This window comes from Fundulus heteroclitus, chromosome 20 (assembly GCF_011125445.2).
Source record: "Fundulus heteroclitus isolate FHET01 chromosome 20, MU-UCD_Fhet_4.1, whole genome shotgun sequence".
NCBI lineage: Eukaryota > Metazoa > Chordata > Actinopteri > Cyprinodontiformes > Fundulidae > Fundulus > Fundulus heteroclitus.
This window is the reverse complement of record NC_046380.1, coordinates 5,909,948-5,929,753: the sequence shown is the minus strand read 5'-3', so window position 1 is coordinate 5,929,753 and position 19,806 is coordinate 5,909,948. Positions and strand designations below refer to the sequence as shown.

Here is a 19,806-nt window from a genome sequence, read left to right as displayed (position 1 = left end):
AGCATCAAAATTAGGAGTGGACCAACGTGTGGATGATAAAGTACCACATTCAAGCAAGACAAAACGACCGTCCGTCCGTCCGTCCGTTGTCTTCCGCTTATCCGGGGTCGGGTCGCGGGGGTAGCAGCTTCAGTAGGGGGGCCCAGACGTCCCTCTCCCCAGCCACTTGGGCCAGCTCCTCAGGAGGAATCCCAAGGCGTTCCCAGGCCAGCCGGGAGACATAGTCCCTCCAGCGTGTCCTGGGACTTCCCCTGGGCCTCCTCCCGGTGGGACGTGCCCGGAACACCTCTCCAGGGAGGCGTCCAGGAGGCATCCTGACCAGATGCCCGAGCCACCTCAACTGGCTCCTCTCGACGTGGAGGAGCAGCGGCTCTACTCTGAGTCCTCCCCGGATGACTGAGCTCCTCACCCTATCTCTAAGGGAGAGCCCAGACACACTACGGAGAAAACTCATTTCAGCCGCTTGTATCCGGGATCTCGTTCTTTCGGTCACGACCCAAAGCTCGTGACCATAGATGAGGGTAGGAACGTAGATCGACCGGTAAATCGAGAGCTTCGCCTTTTAGCTCAGCTCTCTCTTCACCACAACGGATCGGTACAGCGCCCGCTTCACAGCAGACGCTGCACCAATCCGCCTGTCGATCTCCCGCTCCATCTTCCCCTCATTCGTGAACAAGACCCCAAGATACTTGAACTCCTCCACTAGGGGCAGGACATCCTCCCCAACCCGGAGAAGGCACTCTACCCTTTTCCGGTTCAAGACAATGGTCTCGGATTTGGAGGCACTGATTTTCATCCCGGCCGCTTCGCACTCGGCTGCGAACCGCTCCAGTGAGAGCTGTAGATCACGCCCTGATGAAGCCAATAGGACCACGTCATCCGCGAATAGCAGAGACGCAATCCTAAGGCCACCAAAGCGGATCCCCTCAACACCTTGGCTGCGCCTAGAAATTCTGTCCATAAAAGTTATGAACAGAATCGGTGACAAAGGGCAGCCTTGGCGGAGTCCAACTCTCACCGGAAACGAGTCCGACTTACTGCCGGCAATGCGGACCAGACTCTGACACGGTCATACAGAGACCTAACAGCCCTTATTAAAGGGCCCGGTACTCCATACTCCCGGAGTACCCCCCACAGGATCCCCCGGGGGACACGGTCGAATGCCTTCTCCAGATCCACAAAGCACATGTAGACTGGTTGGGCAAACTCCCATGCCCCCTCAAGAATCCTGCTGAGGGTGTAGAGCTGGTCCAGTGTTCCACGGCCAGGACGAAAACCACACTGCTCTTCCTGAATCCGAGATTCGACTATCCGACGGACCCTCCTTTCCAGAACCCCTGAATAGACCTTACCAGGGAGGCTTAAGAGTGTGATTCCTCTGTAGTTGGAACACACCCTCCGGTCCCCCTTTTTAAATAGGGGGACCACCACCCCAGTCTGCCAATCCAGGGGAACTGCCCCCGATGTCCACGCAATGTTGCAGAGCCGCGTTAACCAACACAGCCCCACAACATCCAGAGCCTTAAGGTACTCAGAGCGAATCTCATCCACCCCCGGAGCCTTGCCACCGAAGAGCTTTTTAACAACCTCGGCAACCTCAGCACCAGAGATGGGAGAACCCGACCCAGAGTCCTCAGGCTCTGCTTCCTCAATGGAAGACGTGTTGGTGGGATTAAGGAGGTCTTCGAAGTATTCCGCCCACCGACGCACGACGTCCCGAGTCGAGGTCAGCAGCACACCACCCCCACTGTAAACAGTGTTGGTACTGCACTGCTTCCCCCTCCTGAGACGCCGGATAGTGGACCAGAATCGCTTCGAAGCCGTACGGAAGTCTTTCTCCATGGCCTCTCCGAACTCTTCCCACGCCCGAGTTTTTGCCTCGGCGACCAGCCGAGCCGCCTGCCGCTTCGACTGCCGGTACACATCAGCTGCTTCCGGAGTCCCACAGGCCAAAAAAGCCCGATAGGACTCCTTCTTCAGCTTGACGGCTTCCCTCACCGCTGGTGTCCACCAGCGGGTTCGAGGGTTGCCGCCACGACATGCACCGACAACCTTGCGGCCACAGCTCCAACTAGCCGCCTCAGCAATAGAGGCGTGGAACATGGTCCATTCAGACTCAATGTCCCCCGCCTCCCTCGGGACGTGTTTAAAGTTCTCCCGGAGGTGGGAGTTAAAGCTCCGCCTCACAGGGGACTCCGCCAGACGTTCCCAGCAAACCCTCACAGTACGTTTGGGCCTGCCCGGTCGGACCGGCTTCCTCCCCCGCCATCGGAGCCAACTCACCACCAGGTAGTGGTCGGTGGAGAGCTCCGCCCCTCTCTTCACCCGAGTGTCCAAGACATGCGGCCGCAGGTCAGATGAAACGACAACAAAGTCGATCATTGAACTGCGACCTAGGGTGTCCTGGTGCCAAGAGCACATATGGACACCCTTATGCTTGAACATGGTGTTTGTGATGGACAATCCATGACGAGCACAGAAGTCCAACAACAAAACACCACTCGAGTTCAGATCAGGTGGGCCATTCCTCCCAACCACGCCCCTCCAGGTCCCACTGTCATTGCCCACGTGAGCGTTGAAGTCCCCCAGCAAAACGAGGGAGTCCCCAGGAGGGGCACTCTCCAGTACCCCTTCCAAGGACTCCAAAAAGGGTGGGTAATCTGAACTGCTGTTTGGTGCATAAGCACAAACAACAGTTAGAACCCGTCCCCCCACACGGATGCGGAGGGAGGCCACCCTCTCGTTCACCGGGGAAAACCCCAACGTGCAGGCACCGAGATGGGGGGCAACAAGTATGCCAACCCCAGCTCGGCGCCTCTCACCATGGGCAACTCCAGAGTGGAAGAATGTCCAGCCCCTCTCAAGGAGACTGGTTCCGGAGCCAGAGCGGTGCGTCGAGGTGAGTCCGACTATCTCTAGTCGGAACCTCTCAACCTCGCGCACAAGCTCAGGCTCCTTCCCCACCAGAGAGGTGACATTCCACGTCCCAAGAGCCAGCTTCTGCAGCCGAGGATCGGAACGCCAAGGAGACAAAACGACAACATATTTATTTTAAAACCTCGTCTGCATTCAGGCAAAATGACAGTAAAGGCATCTGTCTTAAAAGTGTTGCTTTGATCAGTTGATGCTGGGATTTAAGAAATCTAGATTAGATTTCTGCAGAAAACTAACTTAACAATGCTATAAAATCAGCCTTGACCAAACACCAATTATTGGTCGGGCAACCTTACAGTTACATTTTGCCTTGCAACAAATGCAGCAAAAACATGTTAGTAAAGACGAGGAATTTATCCCGAATGAGAAAATGTAGACGTGAGAACATTACAGGATAAGCAAACACACTGGGAGCATGCAGGGACCAAAACAAGTATATGAGGGCTAACATTTAAATCAGCTAAATGACTTAATCAGTAAGCCAAACATGAAGTTGAGCAGTACTGGTTTGTACTGTGGTTAAAATGTTGTGGCTGGTTCTACTTCTGTGTTGAATTGGTTGTCGTCTCTATCTATTAAGATATTCTCCATCAAGACCAACAAGTTCTTCTCTGGCACTGCTCTTATAACCTGTGTTGTTCCACGAGGGTCGGTTAAGTTTATATTCTTTAATAGGCTGGCATTATTTTGTCTTTTTCTGATTTCTCCTAAACAGATCTCTGCAGATGATGTTTATATTTTTATCTTGGATCTGTGACTGGTTCTTCAGCCAGGTTCTGGCTTTAAATAAAAATAAGAGAGAACTTGATAGTTTCTCCAAGTCACCTGCATTCAACAATCAGACGGTTGCCTCTATTTGCCCAGTAAACAAATCCATTGGGAAAAAAATTGAGGACTTAAATTTTACTCTTCTTTGGGGTAGATTTCCTGTTTCTTTGATTCAATAAGCATTTGTCTTTTCTTAAGGTTTTACGGCACTAGTGTCTCTTTTTTTTTTTCTGGCCAGGCTCCTGATTATTTGTATGTTTAACTAAACATTCTGCTGCTCGTAGCCTTCAATCCCAAGGAATCTCCTGATTGCTTTTTTGTACAAGGCTGAAAACTAAGGGTCACAGGTCCTTGGACCCTGTAATTCCACATCCTCTTATCCTGTACGTGTCGGTTCTGTTCCAGACCGCCTCTATGAGTCTGTGAAAAGCAAAGCCTACTGCATCCACGGTTACTCCATAGCTCTACTCCAAAGTTTATTGCGTGTGTGATCATTGTCATTACAAGCAGAATGCAATTTTCTATTTGGAGCGATTTACCATGTTCCAAATTAAATGTTGAAAAGACAAATCTGCGTCCTTATTTGGTGCAAAAAGAGTGATATGCATTCGATATTTAAATAAAACAGCTAATTTCACTGTGAATATAAAAAAAAAATTATTTTGTAGTTGAAGATCTGTATTTACACCATTTAACTTTGACAAACCGGAAGTTGCTGACGTTCTTGTTCCTGTTTGCTACATTTGCAGTTGCCGAGCTTAACCCAGCCGGAGCCCAACGGACCAGAAAATGTTCCGTAGTTTGTTGGTCAACGCTGACGATAACGTTGGGAGTAGTCACGGATTATGTGGAACCAATCTCGTAAAAATAATATAACAACGTGGTTGCTCTGTCGGTCGGACGTGCACCTACGTGACCGGAACGGATCAACCAAGGAGGAAGTGGAACCTAGGGTTAGTCTTTGGTTCCTAAACCTCAGAAGAAGAGTTAGCCCCAACTGCTTCGCTTCGCTGACTCTGGACGGTTTTAAAAACCAATTTCGTTCTATCAGCCTTTTAAGTCATGATTTTATTGCTTGTATACAATAGATGGTTTTAATGTGATTCGTGTTGTGTAGCGTTTGTGAAAGGCGCTTTATAAATAAACTTGACTTACTTACTGAGGACCATTTTTGTCCATATCGAAACATGAACCAACAGGGAAAGTTTAAGACATGACGCCAAACCAAGAGGATTCACCGGAGCAGTCCCCAGCTGCTTGTAACCTCCGTCTTATAAAATGTGTCACTGCTTCAAAGCTCTGCCTTTAAATAATTACACTGCCTCCTTTATCGGGTTCTGCATGGTTCTGTTGCTTACACATCAATTCTTTCAGGTGTGGTAAAACAAGGGAACCGGGAAAAATATCCAGGACCAAAGGACCGCTAACAGTTCTTACAAGCAACTAAATTGTCATGAAAAGAAAAGAGGGATCATTATAGACACAATGGATATTAATTTAAAACCACATTGGAGATTCTCAATGTCTTCCTTTCAATCCACAATTGTTTTAACTCAGTGTAGACAGAAGCTTAGTTCAGTTCAGATTCCATCTTGTCATTATTTTGAACAAAGATGAAGCTAAAATGAAATAGTGTGGGGAAAAACTGCCTACATCATAAACATCTAGATGTCCTTTTTTATGCCGTCTGTAAACAATTTCACAAGATATCTGTATGTGTATCTGTCGCTTCTATTGCTTTGAACATAACTGCTGCTAAATTTTGCATTCTAACTTTGGCACAAAGTCAAAAGATAACTCAGAGCAGACATCTATTGTTCAGCTGTTAAAGCCAGTTCTGTAAAGCAAGGAGTGTAACAGCGATGCAAAGAAAACTAAAGTGTCTGAAGACGCCAGCGAGACAGCAACTGAATTGTAAATCAGCCGAGTTGTTCCCAGCTGTTTAACCGGCGTTCTTTTGCTCTACACTTTTTCTCAGACTTCATTGTTTTGCATCACTATTTGCTGCCTCCGAGCACTTACTGACAAGATAAATCAATAATAGATGAAAGCTGTGTCTTCTGTGAGGTTTTTTTTCTCCCTCTCTGTCTGCCAACTAGAGGTAAAAATATCACATAATAGAGCGATACATGATATTGATCCCTCAAACGCTGCATGAAACTTTGACGACCACTTGTAACACGTTGTATGCTCAACCATCTCTCCCTCAAACAGCCTTTTCAAATTGACAGTGAAAGGAAACCTGCAGTCTTTCTGTCAGGGTCTCGGTTCGTCTTCGCTCTCTCTGTATATTTAACAACTCTGTGTACCCTTGTTACTGTTTTTGTGTATTTTCTTCACCTTTTCTACGTGGACAATACTCTCATTCCTTCAAAAAAAGAGTATTTTTCTGTTTGCACTGGCTCTCCAGAGTCTCCTTATTCATCCTCTGTTTTGTAACCTTTTTCTGTATTCTACTTGTTTACTCTTCATTCGTTATTTATGGAATCTACTTTTTTTTTCTGTGAGAGTAGCTGAAACTTTCATCATCATCTGTAGCAGAAATCTTTAAAGAATAGTCTGTAAACCTCTTTCAAAGGTCTTGTCCGACAGTCGAGGATTTACAAAACCTTACTCTGTTCTTGGACAGAATGTTCTGAGGGGTTAACGCTGAACTACTTGTCGCTTGTCTAATTGAGACTTTACAAAGTCTTGAATATATATATATATATATATATATATATATATATATATATATATATATATATATATATATATATATATATATATATATATATATATATATACATAACACCTTTAGCAACACCGGTCGTTTCCGAACGAGGACTGCAATAGTTCCAGTCCTGGTCTTAATCACTAGATATCTTGGTCTTTGTCTTGGCTTGGTCTCACCCCCTAAAGTCTATCCCAATGTTAGTAGGTGCACTTCTTGGTCTACATTTCTACAACTTAATTTGGTCTAAAAACATTAGAATCTCATACCTTGGATGAATTCCTTTTCTTGACTTGGTATAAACTCCTCAAGTTCCAATCTTGATATTCTGTGGTCAGGGTATTGGTCTCAACCCCAAACGGCTTTTCTATTGCTGGTCTTGTTCTTGGCATGGTTCAGAGCACGAAAGGTTCTGTAGTATGCATCACTATTCATCCACTTTATTAGGTACAGCTGTTTAATTGCTCGTTAACAAATTGATCAGCCGGCTGCATCGCAGCAGCTCAATCGATTCAGTCTTCTAGACGTGGTGAAGACAACTTGCTAAAGTTCAGTCAAAGTGTCAGAATAGAGGAAAAAGGAAGTGGCTCCAGACGGTCTGAGTATTATCAGAAGTTACTAATCTACTGCACATAAGTACAATCTCATCTCTTGGGTTGACAGATAACGGTCCTATAAAAGGAAAACATCCAGGGAGCAGCAGTCGTGTGGAAGAAAATAAAGTGGAAATGTACGGGGAGAATTTGCGGACATTTGAGATGATGGAAAGGCAACAGCAGCTCAGATAATCACTCGCTAGAAATCAAAGCAGCGCTCTTTCCACAGGTAGAAAATGTTTTCACCCATTTGGAAACGGAACCACTAAGCTGAACCTTAGAAATTAGCCAGTGAGTGTCTGCTGGTCTTGGTCTGGCCTTCTCACAGCAGGTCTTCAAGTACAACCAAGGAAAACTAAAGTACACCCATTTTACCTCTAGGATTTTGCATATTTTAGCACATTTGAGGTTGGATTTGATTCTTTTTAAAGTGCTAAAGTACAAATAAGATGCCAAGACAAAGAAAATGATAGTGTATTTTCTTTTTAACATGACTGTATTCTGGTTTTGGTTGGTTTTAAGCCCTAAAGTTCTCCCCTGCTATAAGGTTTTCATTTCACAAAGCTTCTTCATGGTTTGCACACTTGTTTTGTCATCTGCACATCTCCATTTAATTTTCAAGCATCCAGAGTTGTTATTTTATCAAATCTTTATGAAGGCGATCAGGCATAGCTTAACATCGCCCCAGTCGAATCATTTCTCGTCTATAAATCGTCAGGGGTGGGGATTATAACATTACCTTGTCAATACAGAGATGATGAAAGAAGCTAAAGCACTGATTCCAATCTAATCAGGGTTTGCCCTGAAATCTATGAGCTGTCACGGCTATGGACTATATGACAACTGTGTCTGAACGGAGGTGGAGAGCGCTGGTGTGAGAGATTAAGAGACCTGAGGTGCCAATCCCATCTCAGCAGAAGTACAAGCTGTCAAGTGTGGGTTACGCTCCACGACAATCGTATCAACCACATCAATATTAAAGGAGGGAGGAAGATGATTACCTGATGACAAAATCTATGATAGATGAATGGAAAGGGCTTATTTCATTCTCCCTAAAAAAAAAAAAAATGCCTTCATGCAGCCGGGTAGAGCAAAAAGTGAATATCTGTCGTGAAATTTTCCATTTCAATTCCAAGCATGATTGAGAAGTGTATCAAAACCCATTAGTGTTGAAGCTTTTAATGTATTTAATTCAATTAGACCGTGTTAGATGACAATCATGAAATCCTAGATTTGTGTTTCTGTTGTCGTTTGGTTAGCCTTGTTGCTACGATCCAGCCAGCCTAATTACCTCAGTCTGGATGCATCGCTGAATATATTGTCAAAAAACTGGAGACAGATTTGAAATGACCCAGCTAAAGTGCTTTAAAGGTGACTTTAAGGATGGTGCAGGAACTTTTTCTTCAAATATTGAAGATTTTATTTATTTCACAAAAGAAACATTCATCCCAAGGACAGCAGATCAAAAAGGTGTCATAATGAGGGTCTTGTGATTTTTGTGATTTTTCAGTTTGTCTTGTCTTAAAGGGCAGTTTGTGTAAAACCAAACAGGACTGTACAGTTTTACTGTTACTTTGATGTTCATTAGTATAATTTACGCTTTACGGTTACAGGAAGAACACAGGAAAGAAACGGTATTGTCCATGCGTATTTTAAATGGCTTTAAGCAACACCTTAACAGGATTTTAGGAGGTAAAATGTAAAAAGGGAGGCATGTTTGAAAGAAAACGTCAGATTTCAATTTAATATAAAAACTTTGGCCTATCTCCAGTAGTGAGTGGACACGCTGGACAGGTCAGCGGTTTATCACAGAGGATCAACTACACTGACACCTAATCAGGAGATCCCATTTAACATAACAGTCATATTTTCTAACTGTAGGATGAAGCTGGAGAGAACCCACTCACAAACGGGGAGAAAATCAAGCCCGGGATTTGAACCCGCAACCTTCTTCATAGCAAGGCAACAGGGCCACAAACTGCCCCGCTCTGCAGCTGCAGTCGCTTCATGCAGACAAAAATAACCAAATACACGGCACAGTATTGCTTCCTTCGTTTTATGCATTTTTTTTTTTTTTTTTTGCAGAGTTTGAACATGAAGCCTTGTACACTGGTGTTTAGAAGGTTGGCAGTTTTATATTGTTATGTTCATAAATGGGCGTGATGCTTTAATAAAGGCATCCACAGACCGATGTGAGCATGAGCAGACCCACGCTAAAGAGACAGAGAGAAGAAACTAACGGATCATTTTCTCCTGTCCGGCCTCATCAGATCTTCAGCTGTCAGAGCAGCGGCCAGTTGATCACCAACAGGAGGAACCGTGACGGCTATCGCGCTTGACAACCGCCACCCACGGCCGATAGATGAGACAGATAACTGACAAGAGGCCTGCGGAACCGAGAGCGAGACGGAACGGTGCCGCAGCCAAGTTCGATTGGATCAGATCGTCCGTGAAAGGCGGCGGAGTTACGGCTGAGGACAGCAGCAGCAGCAGCGCTGACAAACTGCAGACACTGATGGGAGCGAAATTAGATGGAAGGATGATGATGATGATGATGATGATGGATGAGGGCTATAATTGATACGACTAACAGATCATTTATGATGGAAAGAGGTGTATCATAACTCACATCACAGTGGGCGGATAAATGAAAATGGAGAGCGATCACAACAAAGAGATTAAAGCTGTAGAGATATTAATGCTTGAAATTGCAAATAAGTCCGCCGACAAAGTTTGCCAAGTTTCCCAGAGCTTTTAAAAAAGCCAAATTTGTTTTTTCATATAGAGAAGTTTACCTAAAACCTGCGTAACATTGAGAATGCTCTGTGGACAGATTAATGTGTAAAAATCTTCTTCCATAAAATGCCTCCTAGTCTAAAGCAACATTTAACAAATATCACATGTATGCACCCAAAACTACTTCTGCATCTGCACGAAAACTATTTCCAGAGTATTTTTTCTATTTATAGATACCTTCAACCGTGAACAGAAGTGTTTGGGCAGGCTTTTATTAAATCCACAACTTCATTATGTTTCTATGAGCCTGAAAGCAAAAGTTTTGTTTTTTTCTGTCTTCTGCTGGTCAGTTTCCAACCCTTAGCTAAATTAAACGTTTTTTAGTCTACAGTATTGATGTCTGTCAGCATTCTCTTGTCATGTTGTATTATTATGAAGAATAATTTAATCAGTGAAATCTATTTTTTGTTTAACTGAATCATATCACACAGGCTCTGGTTTAATGACGGCTCTGGTTTGTATCACCAATCTGTTTTGTATGCAGTTAAAAAAATAGTTTTCAGTCACTTAGATTCCATTAAAAAAAACCCACCAAACTATAACTTTTGCATGTTGTAGCTATTGTAGGGAGATTCTAGGACGCAGCAAGTTAAAGGCTTTTGTTTCTCACCAGGCTTCTGCACCAGGTATGTAGAGAAAATAGGTGAAACCGACTAACGGTGTTCTCACTGACAAATTTAAAACTTTGTGTCTGCTTTCTTTGAAAATGTTTAAACACATTTGAGGAGATTAAGATACTAAGATAACTGTCTACACCATGCTAATTGTTGCACAGGCTCTGGCTCAGCCAATAAATGTTTACTCTGTACCCAGATGCTAAGGTAACGCCATAGCTGGGATGCTGCAGGACCATGATGCATAGCACATTTTGTATAAGCTTGGTACGTTATGGGAATTATATGTATGGGAATGTTGCATATTCTATTGTTGTGTCTTAGGTAAATAGGCTGGAGTTAATTTTCTTCCATTACCAAATAACTTTATTTTATCCTTTGGTTAATATTTAGTCTGTATTCTTTTTTTTTTTTTACTAATAATTGTGTGCGTTAGCCACTGTCACATCCCAATTTCCCCATTGCAGGACATTCTTATTTTTATTCTTAAATGTAGAAGTCCTGCATGGACTGGTGTCCTATGCTGGGTGCGCCACGCCTCTCAACCAGCGACCGCTAGAGAAGGACACCAGGTCCTTTGGATATAGATGACGGATGGTTAAAACAGGGTTTGTTCTTAGAGATTGTTAAAATCTGTACTTAAAAGGTGCTTGGAGCTAGGGCTGGACGATAATTCGATAACAATATATATCGATTGATAGACGTACATTTATGATAGAAAAAAAGGTCAATAAAAGTTCAATAGAATGAAAGTTTTCCTTCCTTATGCATTCCAGCCATGTAGGTAAATATTACAGTCACTACATCTTCCCAGCCAATCACAACGCAGACCCAGGAACGCTCAGTCACTAAGCTCCGCCCCCTTCAAAGAGTTCAGAGAGCACGCGTTCTTTTTTTCTTTTTAAAAACTTGCAGTTTTGCTAAAAAGTTGGTTGAATAAAGGGTTGGGTTTGAATTCAGTGTTTGTGTGCCTTTATCTAAAAATAGGTTGCTAAGCAACAGCATAAAATGGGCGGGGCTGCAGTTAAATTGCATGTTTTGAATTTGTTGATAATTATCGATATCGACCAATATGATTTCTATTTTTTTGATATGCTCTTTTTCTATATCATCCAGCTTTAGAAGGAGCCGCTGGACTGCTCCCTCTGCAGGGAGGATTCTTACAGGTCCTCCAGTCTGTTCATGATAATTAGGAATGCTGCCGTACGTCTGCCTGTTACTTCAAGGGTAAAGATTGATTATGTCTGCGAGTAAAGCCGTTTTAAAAATCAGAAAATCCCCTGCAACGTTCCTGTTGCAGTCAGGCTACTGTGATAAGTTATATCTGGGTTAACCATAGAGTCTGTTTACTTCTCTTCTGTTAGATTTAGTCCCAAACTTATGACAATTCGTCTTTTTTTTGTTTTCGCCCTCATTTTCCAATCTTCCTCCATTGTTCCCTGTGAAACATCTAAAAAGCGACAAACAATATGCAATTATAAGAAATAAGCAAAGCATCTCATTAGATTTTTTTTTTTTTTGGAATAATTTCATTGCTAGCATTTTTCTCTGAGTTTGTATTTCACACCTTTCATTTAGTGGTTATTTTTTAGCGGTTTCGGTTCCGACTCCTCTGCATACTTCCCTCTTCTGAAACGCGGGCACAAACAAGTTGCACCACTTTAACAATAGACGGTAAAATTACTTTAAATTATCCCGTCAAAGCAGGTACAAAACAAGATAAACTGCATGAAGAATTAATCATGCAAAGGAATAAATGACCAACATCTACAAAGTTAATTCAAAATAAATGCATCCATAAGGTTTATGAAGTTAAAATCTCAAACAACGAGCTCTTGATTTTGTTAGGAAACAGTCCCAGAAAAGATTTGGAGGCTGTTTTATCCGCCGTGAACGTTGCTGCAGCTCATCTTGTGATGCATTTTTCTATTCTCTGCTCCAGTTTGAACATTTTTGACGCAGAAAGAAGCATCCGCTTATTGATCTTATTATAGAAACATTGTGTCTATAGACATTTTACACACAGACTGAGGTCGCTCAGTGTGCGACGGCATTGTGTTTGATGAACGCAAGTGTTTGATGTACAGCCGCGCTGTCATTTTGTACCGGCTCAAAAATAATTTGGCCCACCTCGGCGGAGTCTTTGAATCCAATCTGACTGCATGTGAAGCGAATGATCTTACATATTACTCTACTCACATCCAAAAATCAATATAAACCAATAAGAAAAGGCAGATAAAACACAATAAGAGCTTTGCTTTTTGATTTCCCCACTTTTTTCCCTCTCACTTTCTATTTCAAGAACGTCAAATGGCACAAGTCAAAACTTTTAACAATTCTTACTAATCCTCAACTTAAGGTTGCGTGGGATCTTAGCAACGCATTTACAATCTTGGCAAATCGGTGCCGTGTGAAAGCAAAAAAAAAACAGTGACTTTTCAAGTAATCTCCCTTACCATGAATTTTTTAAATGCTGCTTTGATGAAACTGTATGAAAAAAAAGAATCAGTCACGTCAATCAAAGAGAAAAAGCAGACATCTAGCCTGGAAGCAGCCAGAAGAACAAGAAACGATGGAAAAAAAGAAGTGTGAAGACGACGGTGTGGGGTAGCACACGTGTAAGAAAGTGAGACTGTGGGCGAGATATGGAGGGCAAAAGGGCAGAACTGTGAGAGAGAACGAGTTGGATAGACGGGCTGTCTGATTGCGGAGACGAACCCAGCTGGGGTCAAATTACTGCGTCTGCCAATTCACATGGATAAAGATTTCAGACAAAATGAAAAAAAACTGTTTTCTCTCGATGCAGAAAACAACAGGTTCCAACAGCATTTCTGTCTGTATATTAAAGAAAATGAATAATTGCAACAGTTGAGGTTTGGAAGGCTGATCCAGATGACTGAACTTTCCTGGTAAGTCCATCAACTTCCAGGATGTGCTTCCCCAAACCCAAACTGAGCCGTTTCCTGCCCTGTTGACCGTGAGCAAAGCAGTCTGCAGGGCTGAACGTTGCATGCACTAAAATGTTGCAGGAGAAAAAAAAATTATTCAGATAAGACTGTGAACTGTGCAGCTCATAATCCATTTCATCAGAATGCCGTAATAAGTCCTGCAGACATCCGATAATTCCCTGGGACAAAATGGTTCATCACTGGTCTTCAAATCTGGATTTCCAGCATACTAAACTAGATTTTTGCATTATTTATTTATTTTTTTAGATTTGTCAGAATTAAAATAAGCCTTCAAACTATCGTTTTCCATGAGTCAGATACCATCATTATATAATCAGTTATGTTAATATCCCTCTGAGATATCCACATAGAAACGTTGTCATACAAATAAAGGCATCAGAGGCAGACGCCTAACAACATTTGGTTGTCTGGACCTCTTTATGTTTACGAATCTCTTTGTGTTTATCCGTTTGCAGACACTTTTATCCAAAACCGCTCAGAAACGAGGGGCATAAAAACGCTGTTAATATCAAACCGCTCAATAAGCTACTTAGGAGGAAGGCCGCTAATCAGGTTCTGACAGCGGAGAAACAGAGTGGGGCGGCGGTAGGGAAGAGCGGGGTAGGCGACGCTCTCTGACCCGTTAAAGTTTAGACGCTACGCGTTCTGGTGGCGCCCAGAAGGTTAGCGACACGAGAAAAGACCCTGATGGTCGAATTTTAAGGTAATTCTTTAGGGAAAGTAAATTATTTAAGGAAGAATGTGAGGAGAGTGGTGAGGACAGCAGAAGGGATCATCTGGGCTCCTCTTCCCTCCATCAAGGACATCTCATCTCAGCGCTGCGTGTCTCGAGCCCGTAACATCATCAGGGACCCCTCACACCCCCACCATGGACTGTTCTCCCTACTGCCTTCAGGGAAAATGTTCCGCAGCAACCGCCTCCAGGTTCTGCAAAAGCTTTTTCCCGGTTGCCATTAGACTGTTGAACTGCCAGTGACTCTGGGCTGTCGAGGCCGAAAAACGGACTCTGTACCACATTCGCATAACTGCACGTTTACACATTTGCACATATGCTTCATGCTGCTGAAATGCTGAAGCCACAAATAGACTATTGCTTACAGTGTTACATTGTTTTTTCATCTCAATTGTTTACATAAATCTCTGCTGCATCTTTATCCTGAAAAATAGTGCAATCTACTGTGATTTTTAGAGTGATTTCTAGAATGATTCTTTTCAAGCTGTATGCAAACGAAATTTCGTTCTGTACGCACTTTGTGCATACAAAATGACAATAAAGATATCTATCTATCTATCTAATTCCAAATAAAATGACATGGTCACAGTTTTTCCAAACTCTCATGACCGATATGTAGAATAATGTATCCGTTTAATATTTATCTTGACTGTTCTTAAGATTTAGACAAAGCACCGTCAACAATTTTCAATACCTATTTTTTTTATTACTTGGCCATTATATTGATATTATGTAAGACTTTATACCACTTAGAATCAAAAACAATGTTGGCCCAGCTATATTCGGTTGCTCATTAGGCCCAACTCATCCCTCTAATTGGTTTGAGAGTCAGTAATGGATGTCTAAGCTGTAAAATTATTGTTTTCTTGATTTTCCTGAAAGGGCTTCAGACAGAAAGCTGCAGAAGAAGACGAGGAGGAACATGCGTGGTAGCCTACCGGTAGGCAGGGCAGGGTCCATGGTGGGTTTTTCCCAGGAGTTGACCTGTTCCCAGGTAAATCCGTTGGTCCCCAAAGACACGCTGTACCCACAGCTGCTGTAAGACTCCTCGAATGTGCAGCCGCCTGAAATAAAAGACAAGAGTGGGGGGGAAAACAGATTAAGATTTAATACAGAAACAGTCTGGCTCAACAAAATCAGTTCATCTAACATCTTATCATTATTTAAAATTCCAGCAAACATGGAAAGATAAACGTAAGATGCTAACGGGCTGAAACAGAGACGGGTAAATTAACAGTTTAAACCGTCCTCAGCAGCCATCATTAGCTTCAGTGGATGGTAACGTTATGACGGTCCTGGTCCTCGGGGTCCGCCGTCCTTCATGTCTTAACAACAGATTCAAACGTTTCAATCAGCAGCCATTAAGTGCTGCAGAAGCCTTTTAATCACCTCTCCATGTAAGTCAGACGTGTGGAAACGGCCGAAGCACGCAGGACGGCGGGCCACGAGGACCGAGGCTGAGAGCCACTGAGCTGAGACACATCTGGATAAAACGTTTAAAGATCCGTGTGTTGATCATTTACATGGAAATTAAAAACAGCATGGAACGTCATCACTTCTCTTTGGCATTTACCACAGCTGCAACCGACATTGCTGCTGTGGTTTAGGTGAGAACAAGTAAAACTGTGACATATGGGTCAATAAAAAAACCTTTTCCAGTTCTCTCACTGCAAAAAGGGAACTAAAAGTAAGTAGAAATTTCTTGAAATGAGTATTTTTCCTTGATGTGAGGAGCTAATTAAGACTATTTGCCAATGGAATGATTATTTTACCCCTAAAATAAGATAATTAGATATCCTGCACTTGAAATAAGATGATGGAGATGAATTGTTCCTATTTTAAGTGCAAAAATCGTATTCCATTGGCAAATACTTATTTACCTGCTTAAGTCAAGGAAAAATACACTAATTTCAAGAACATTTCACTTACTTTTAGTTCCCTTTTTTGCAGTGAGCAAAAATAAAAATTACTCCCTTTGCTCGTTGTTTTGCACCATTTTGAAAACGAATTTAAATGTCAAATACTGATAGAATCGTACATTTTCAAACCTAATTTCTAATTATTCTTTCATAACAATAATATACCATTACAGTTCCCACTTTTTCTATTTGATAAAATACAGCCTTTAGCAACCGGTTGAGTATTATTAATGATATAACCCAAATTAGGTTCCCAGCAGGGTTCACCGGAGCCGAAGCAAGACCGATGCTGTCAGTTTATCAGAGGCAGCAGAGAGAAGGACGGATGAAAGAAAGAAAAAAAAAAAGAGAACGAGCGAAGGAAGAAGAGGTGAAGAGAAAACTTTACGTGTCAACATGATTAAGTCACAGTTTCTCATCATTATTTCATGCCCCAGCTAAGACGCATTTTCCGCTACATTAGCTTTCTCCGTTAGCCCCGGGCAACACATCCACGCACATAAACACACTAATTAGACATATGCTTTGACACACAACCATTTTAATTTGTTTTGAAGTATCTGAAATGGGAGAATGGCATCGGTTTACTCAATTATATCCCTTAATGCCCTCTTTCTTTGGTTTTTGATTATGCCTATTGTACTTCTTTCTGAACACCATAACGCTTTTTAAAATGTGGCGTCTTTTAGTCGGGGGGTGGGGAGTGAAAAAAAAAATACATAGAGCAAAACAAGCTGAAGAGTATTATTCCCAAGGAAGAAAGTTATGCTTTAAGAACTTAGTGGAGCTCCCAAAACATTACGTTGAGTTCCGGTCGAATAAGTATGGCAACCTTAATTTTGAAAAGGTTGTATAATGTCAAGATTAGAAACATTATTCATAACGAGTGCAGAAAACGGTTTGTAAAAGAGGCAAATCAGCAGCAGCTCCATCAACGTTACATTTTGCCGAGCTAACAAGTCAATTTGCGGATCTATTAAACGCCATGGATCTGTGCCGCTGATATTTGAAGGACACGGGGGATTTTTCCCATTAGAGAAGGAGAAACTGTGAGCACTTGGCAGCAGTAAGCACTATTTCTAATATTAATTTAAGCAACTGACAACACATCCCATTTGCCTTTAGCTGCTCGTACACCTGAGTTTCCCCGCTGTGGGACAGCCAAGGATATTTCTACTCTGTTCTAGCTGCTCCTTTCATGATGACCTTGACAGCTGCAGTTTTTATTTCCATGTATTTTTCCACATTCATATCAAATATTATATGGAATAAAATGTTATTCTTCAGCAGGCCACAATATAATCATAATATAATCACAATTTACAACAAAAATCATATTTCAGCAAAATATAGCAAACAGGAAACACCTGAACTGCTGAAAAATGTTAACGGCGCCTTATCGTTGCATCAGATGGTCACTTTGACTGGTTATGTTTTATGGCTTCTGCTACGCGGGAGCAGTTTTCACACTGAACAAACCAACGTTTTAGTATAAATAACCTTTTTATGCTAAGGAAATCTCCTATGCAAAAGTAAAAGTCGTGTAAAAGTTGAATAAACCGGCGCAACGTATGTTCGATTGATCTCCTTCCATAGGAAGTCTGGCCCAACTTGAGCTAATCTTTGACTCTGGTCCAAATTTCTGATTCTTCAAACTCGGGTTGTTACAGCAAGCCAAAGCGCCGTTGACAATCCCGGCTATCTGCATAAAACAGCCATGTTCTAGCCCAGCAGAGCAAGAAAAGTCTGATGCAACGTTGATTATGCCTCTTCAGGCAACACGTGCACCAACGGAGAGCCGAAATGAAACCAACCCGTCTTCTGCCGGCGCTCGTTTCACCGAAACAACCTCCAGCAGTGGGTGAAAACTAATAAAAAAAAATTTACTTAAAGATATGAAAATGGCAACTATAAATTAATCAATACTGAGATAATTAGGCTTCAGTGCCCCCTCGCTGTTCAGAAATCTCATTAGAAATGAAAAGAAATCAAAGTGATCTCATTATAACAGAGCCGTAAACAGGGAAAGAGGGGATTTGTGAGTAATCCATCAATATTCAATATCAGATCTGCAATTTTAAAAGCATGATGAGGGGAAAGGCAACGAGAAGTGGCTCAGAGCCACGGCCGTTATGTCTGCGTCTCATTCCAACCCTGATCCAGCTTTAAGATTTTAGTTTAGTTTGTTACAAAAAGACAAAGGGACATTAAAACATTCTGTACAGTTTGGAAAAAACACATTTAGTAACTGGGACGGACTGCCTTGAGGCAACAATGTTCACATTTCCTAGATAATTAGTAAGAAATATAAGGAAACATCAATATATTATTACATGCAGACCTATATGGGCTTTTTAATTGACAGAAATAAGCCGTCAGCTGGACGGGATTTCATTTGTTTAGGGTGTTATAAGAATCACTACAATATGCTATTCTGGCGCACAGACATAATTACACATACTTTCAGCTTCAGAAAATACATTTCTATAATAGGCACGTAACGCTGCATACATGCATGAATGCGTGTGAGGATAATAAGGGAAATATTAAGAGTTGCTGTGGGATACAAGTGTATTGAACTGTATCTGTGAGGCTGTTTGCATGTAATGTTTTATAAAGCTGAAGCTCTTCATCTCGATCAATTAAAAGTAATATCACAACATATGGAAACAGTGCTGCCTAATGAGATCCCCCCCCCCCCCACCACCCTGGAGCAATCCTGAACCCGACAGAACCGCCGTCAATGACAGATGAGCTGACTAGAACGGGTTCTTTCTATTCACATGCATTGTTCATTTTAGTCAAAGGAAATGCTTGTGCAAATTTTGCAAAAATATCTTTTGAGGGAAGGACAACTGAGCATCAATCCCATGGCAAGACGTGCATGTAGTGGTAAGGCCAAAATGCAAAATAATAATCCTAATAATAAGATTCAATGTGTGATAGAAGAATAAATTTACAATGTAATTGAAAAAAGAAAAACACAAAAGTGCGTCTACTGAAGGATTTGCAAGCAACAACTGATATATTGCAAAAAGACAAGAGGTTCGGCTACTTTTCAAAGAAATATCAATGTGCAGATAATTATTTGGGCAAAAAAATGGAAAACTATTTAAAAAACCTTCAACATATAATAGTGAAAATAAAAATATTTTATTTTAGTGCAGAGTTTACGTGGCACTGTTTTTATTTGCTAAGTGGCCTTGAGTCAGACTTTGGATCTAACCATGTTAAACCCAATTTAGCTGCTGCTTTTCTCGTCTTTTTGACAACCTGTTGGATTTGAAAATGTTTTTAATGTTTAGGTTTATCTACAAACTGAGCTAGCTTTAACAAGAGCTTGAGTCTTTTATGAAATTGTGTCAAAACACATTATTTTGGTACGTATGAGTGCAAATGTCTCTCAAACAGACAAACGCAAACAGAACAACAACGACAACGAGACGAGAGAATGGTGCAGCAAAAGAAAATGCTGTCATTAAAGAAATAAAAGAAAAAAAATAAATAAAATTAACAGTTTATCAAGGTTTTTCGTTAAACTATTAATTTTAACAAAAAAAATTGTAATAGTTTAACAAGGTTTTTCCAGCAGCGGGCAAGTGACCGTGGACCGATTTTTGTTTAAGTATTCGCTGATGTCTCGTGTGCCTCCTCCATCATTTTTAACACCTGGTAACATAATCATGACCAGATGTCGTAATGCAAATTTCCTACTGATGTACTGAGAAACAAACCATAAAAACTACAAACATTTAAACAACATT

At 41.8% G+C, this 19,806-nt stretch overlaps 1 protein-coding gene across 1 annotated transcript in view; it reads right to left on the bottom strand.

The window, feature by feature from the left end:
* The window catches only part of ptprt (protein tyrosine phosphatase receptor type T), a gene marked incomplete in the record, with an annotated part of 394,538 nt that overhangs the window by 316,095 nt on the left and 58,637 nt on the right, over nt 1-19,806 (bottom strand). The window contains 1 exon segment of the mRNA XM_036124734.1: nt 15,062-15,187. Within this exon segment, the coding sequence (XP_035980627.1) occupies nt 15,062-15,187 (126 nt within the window).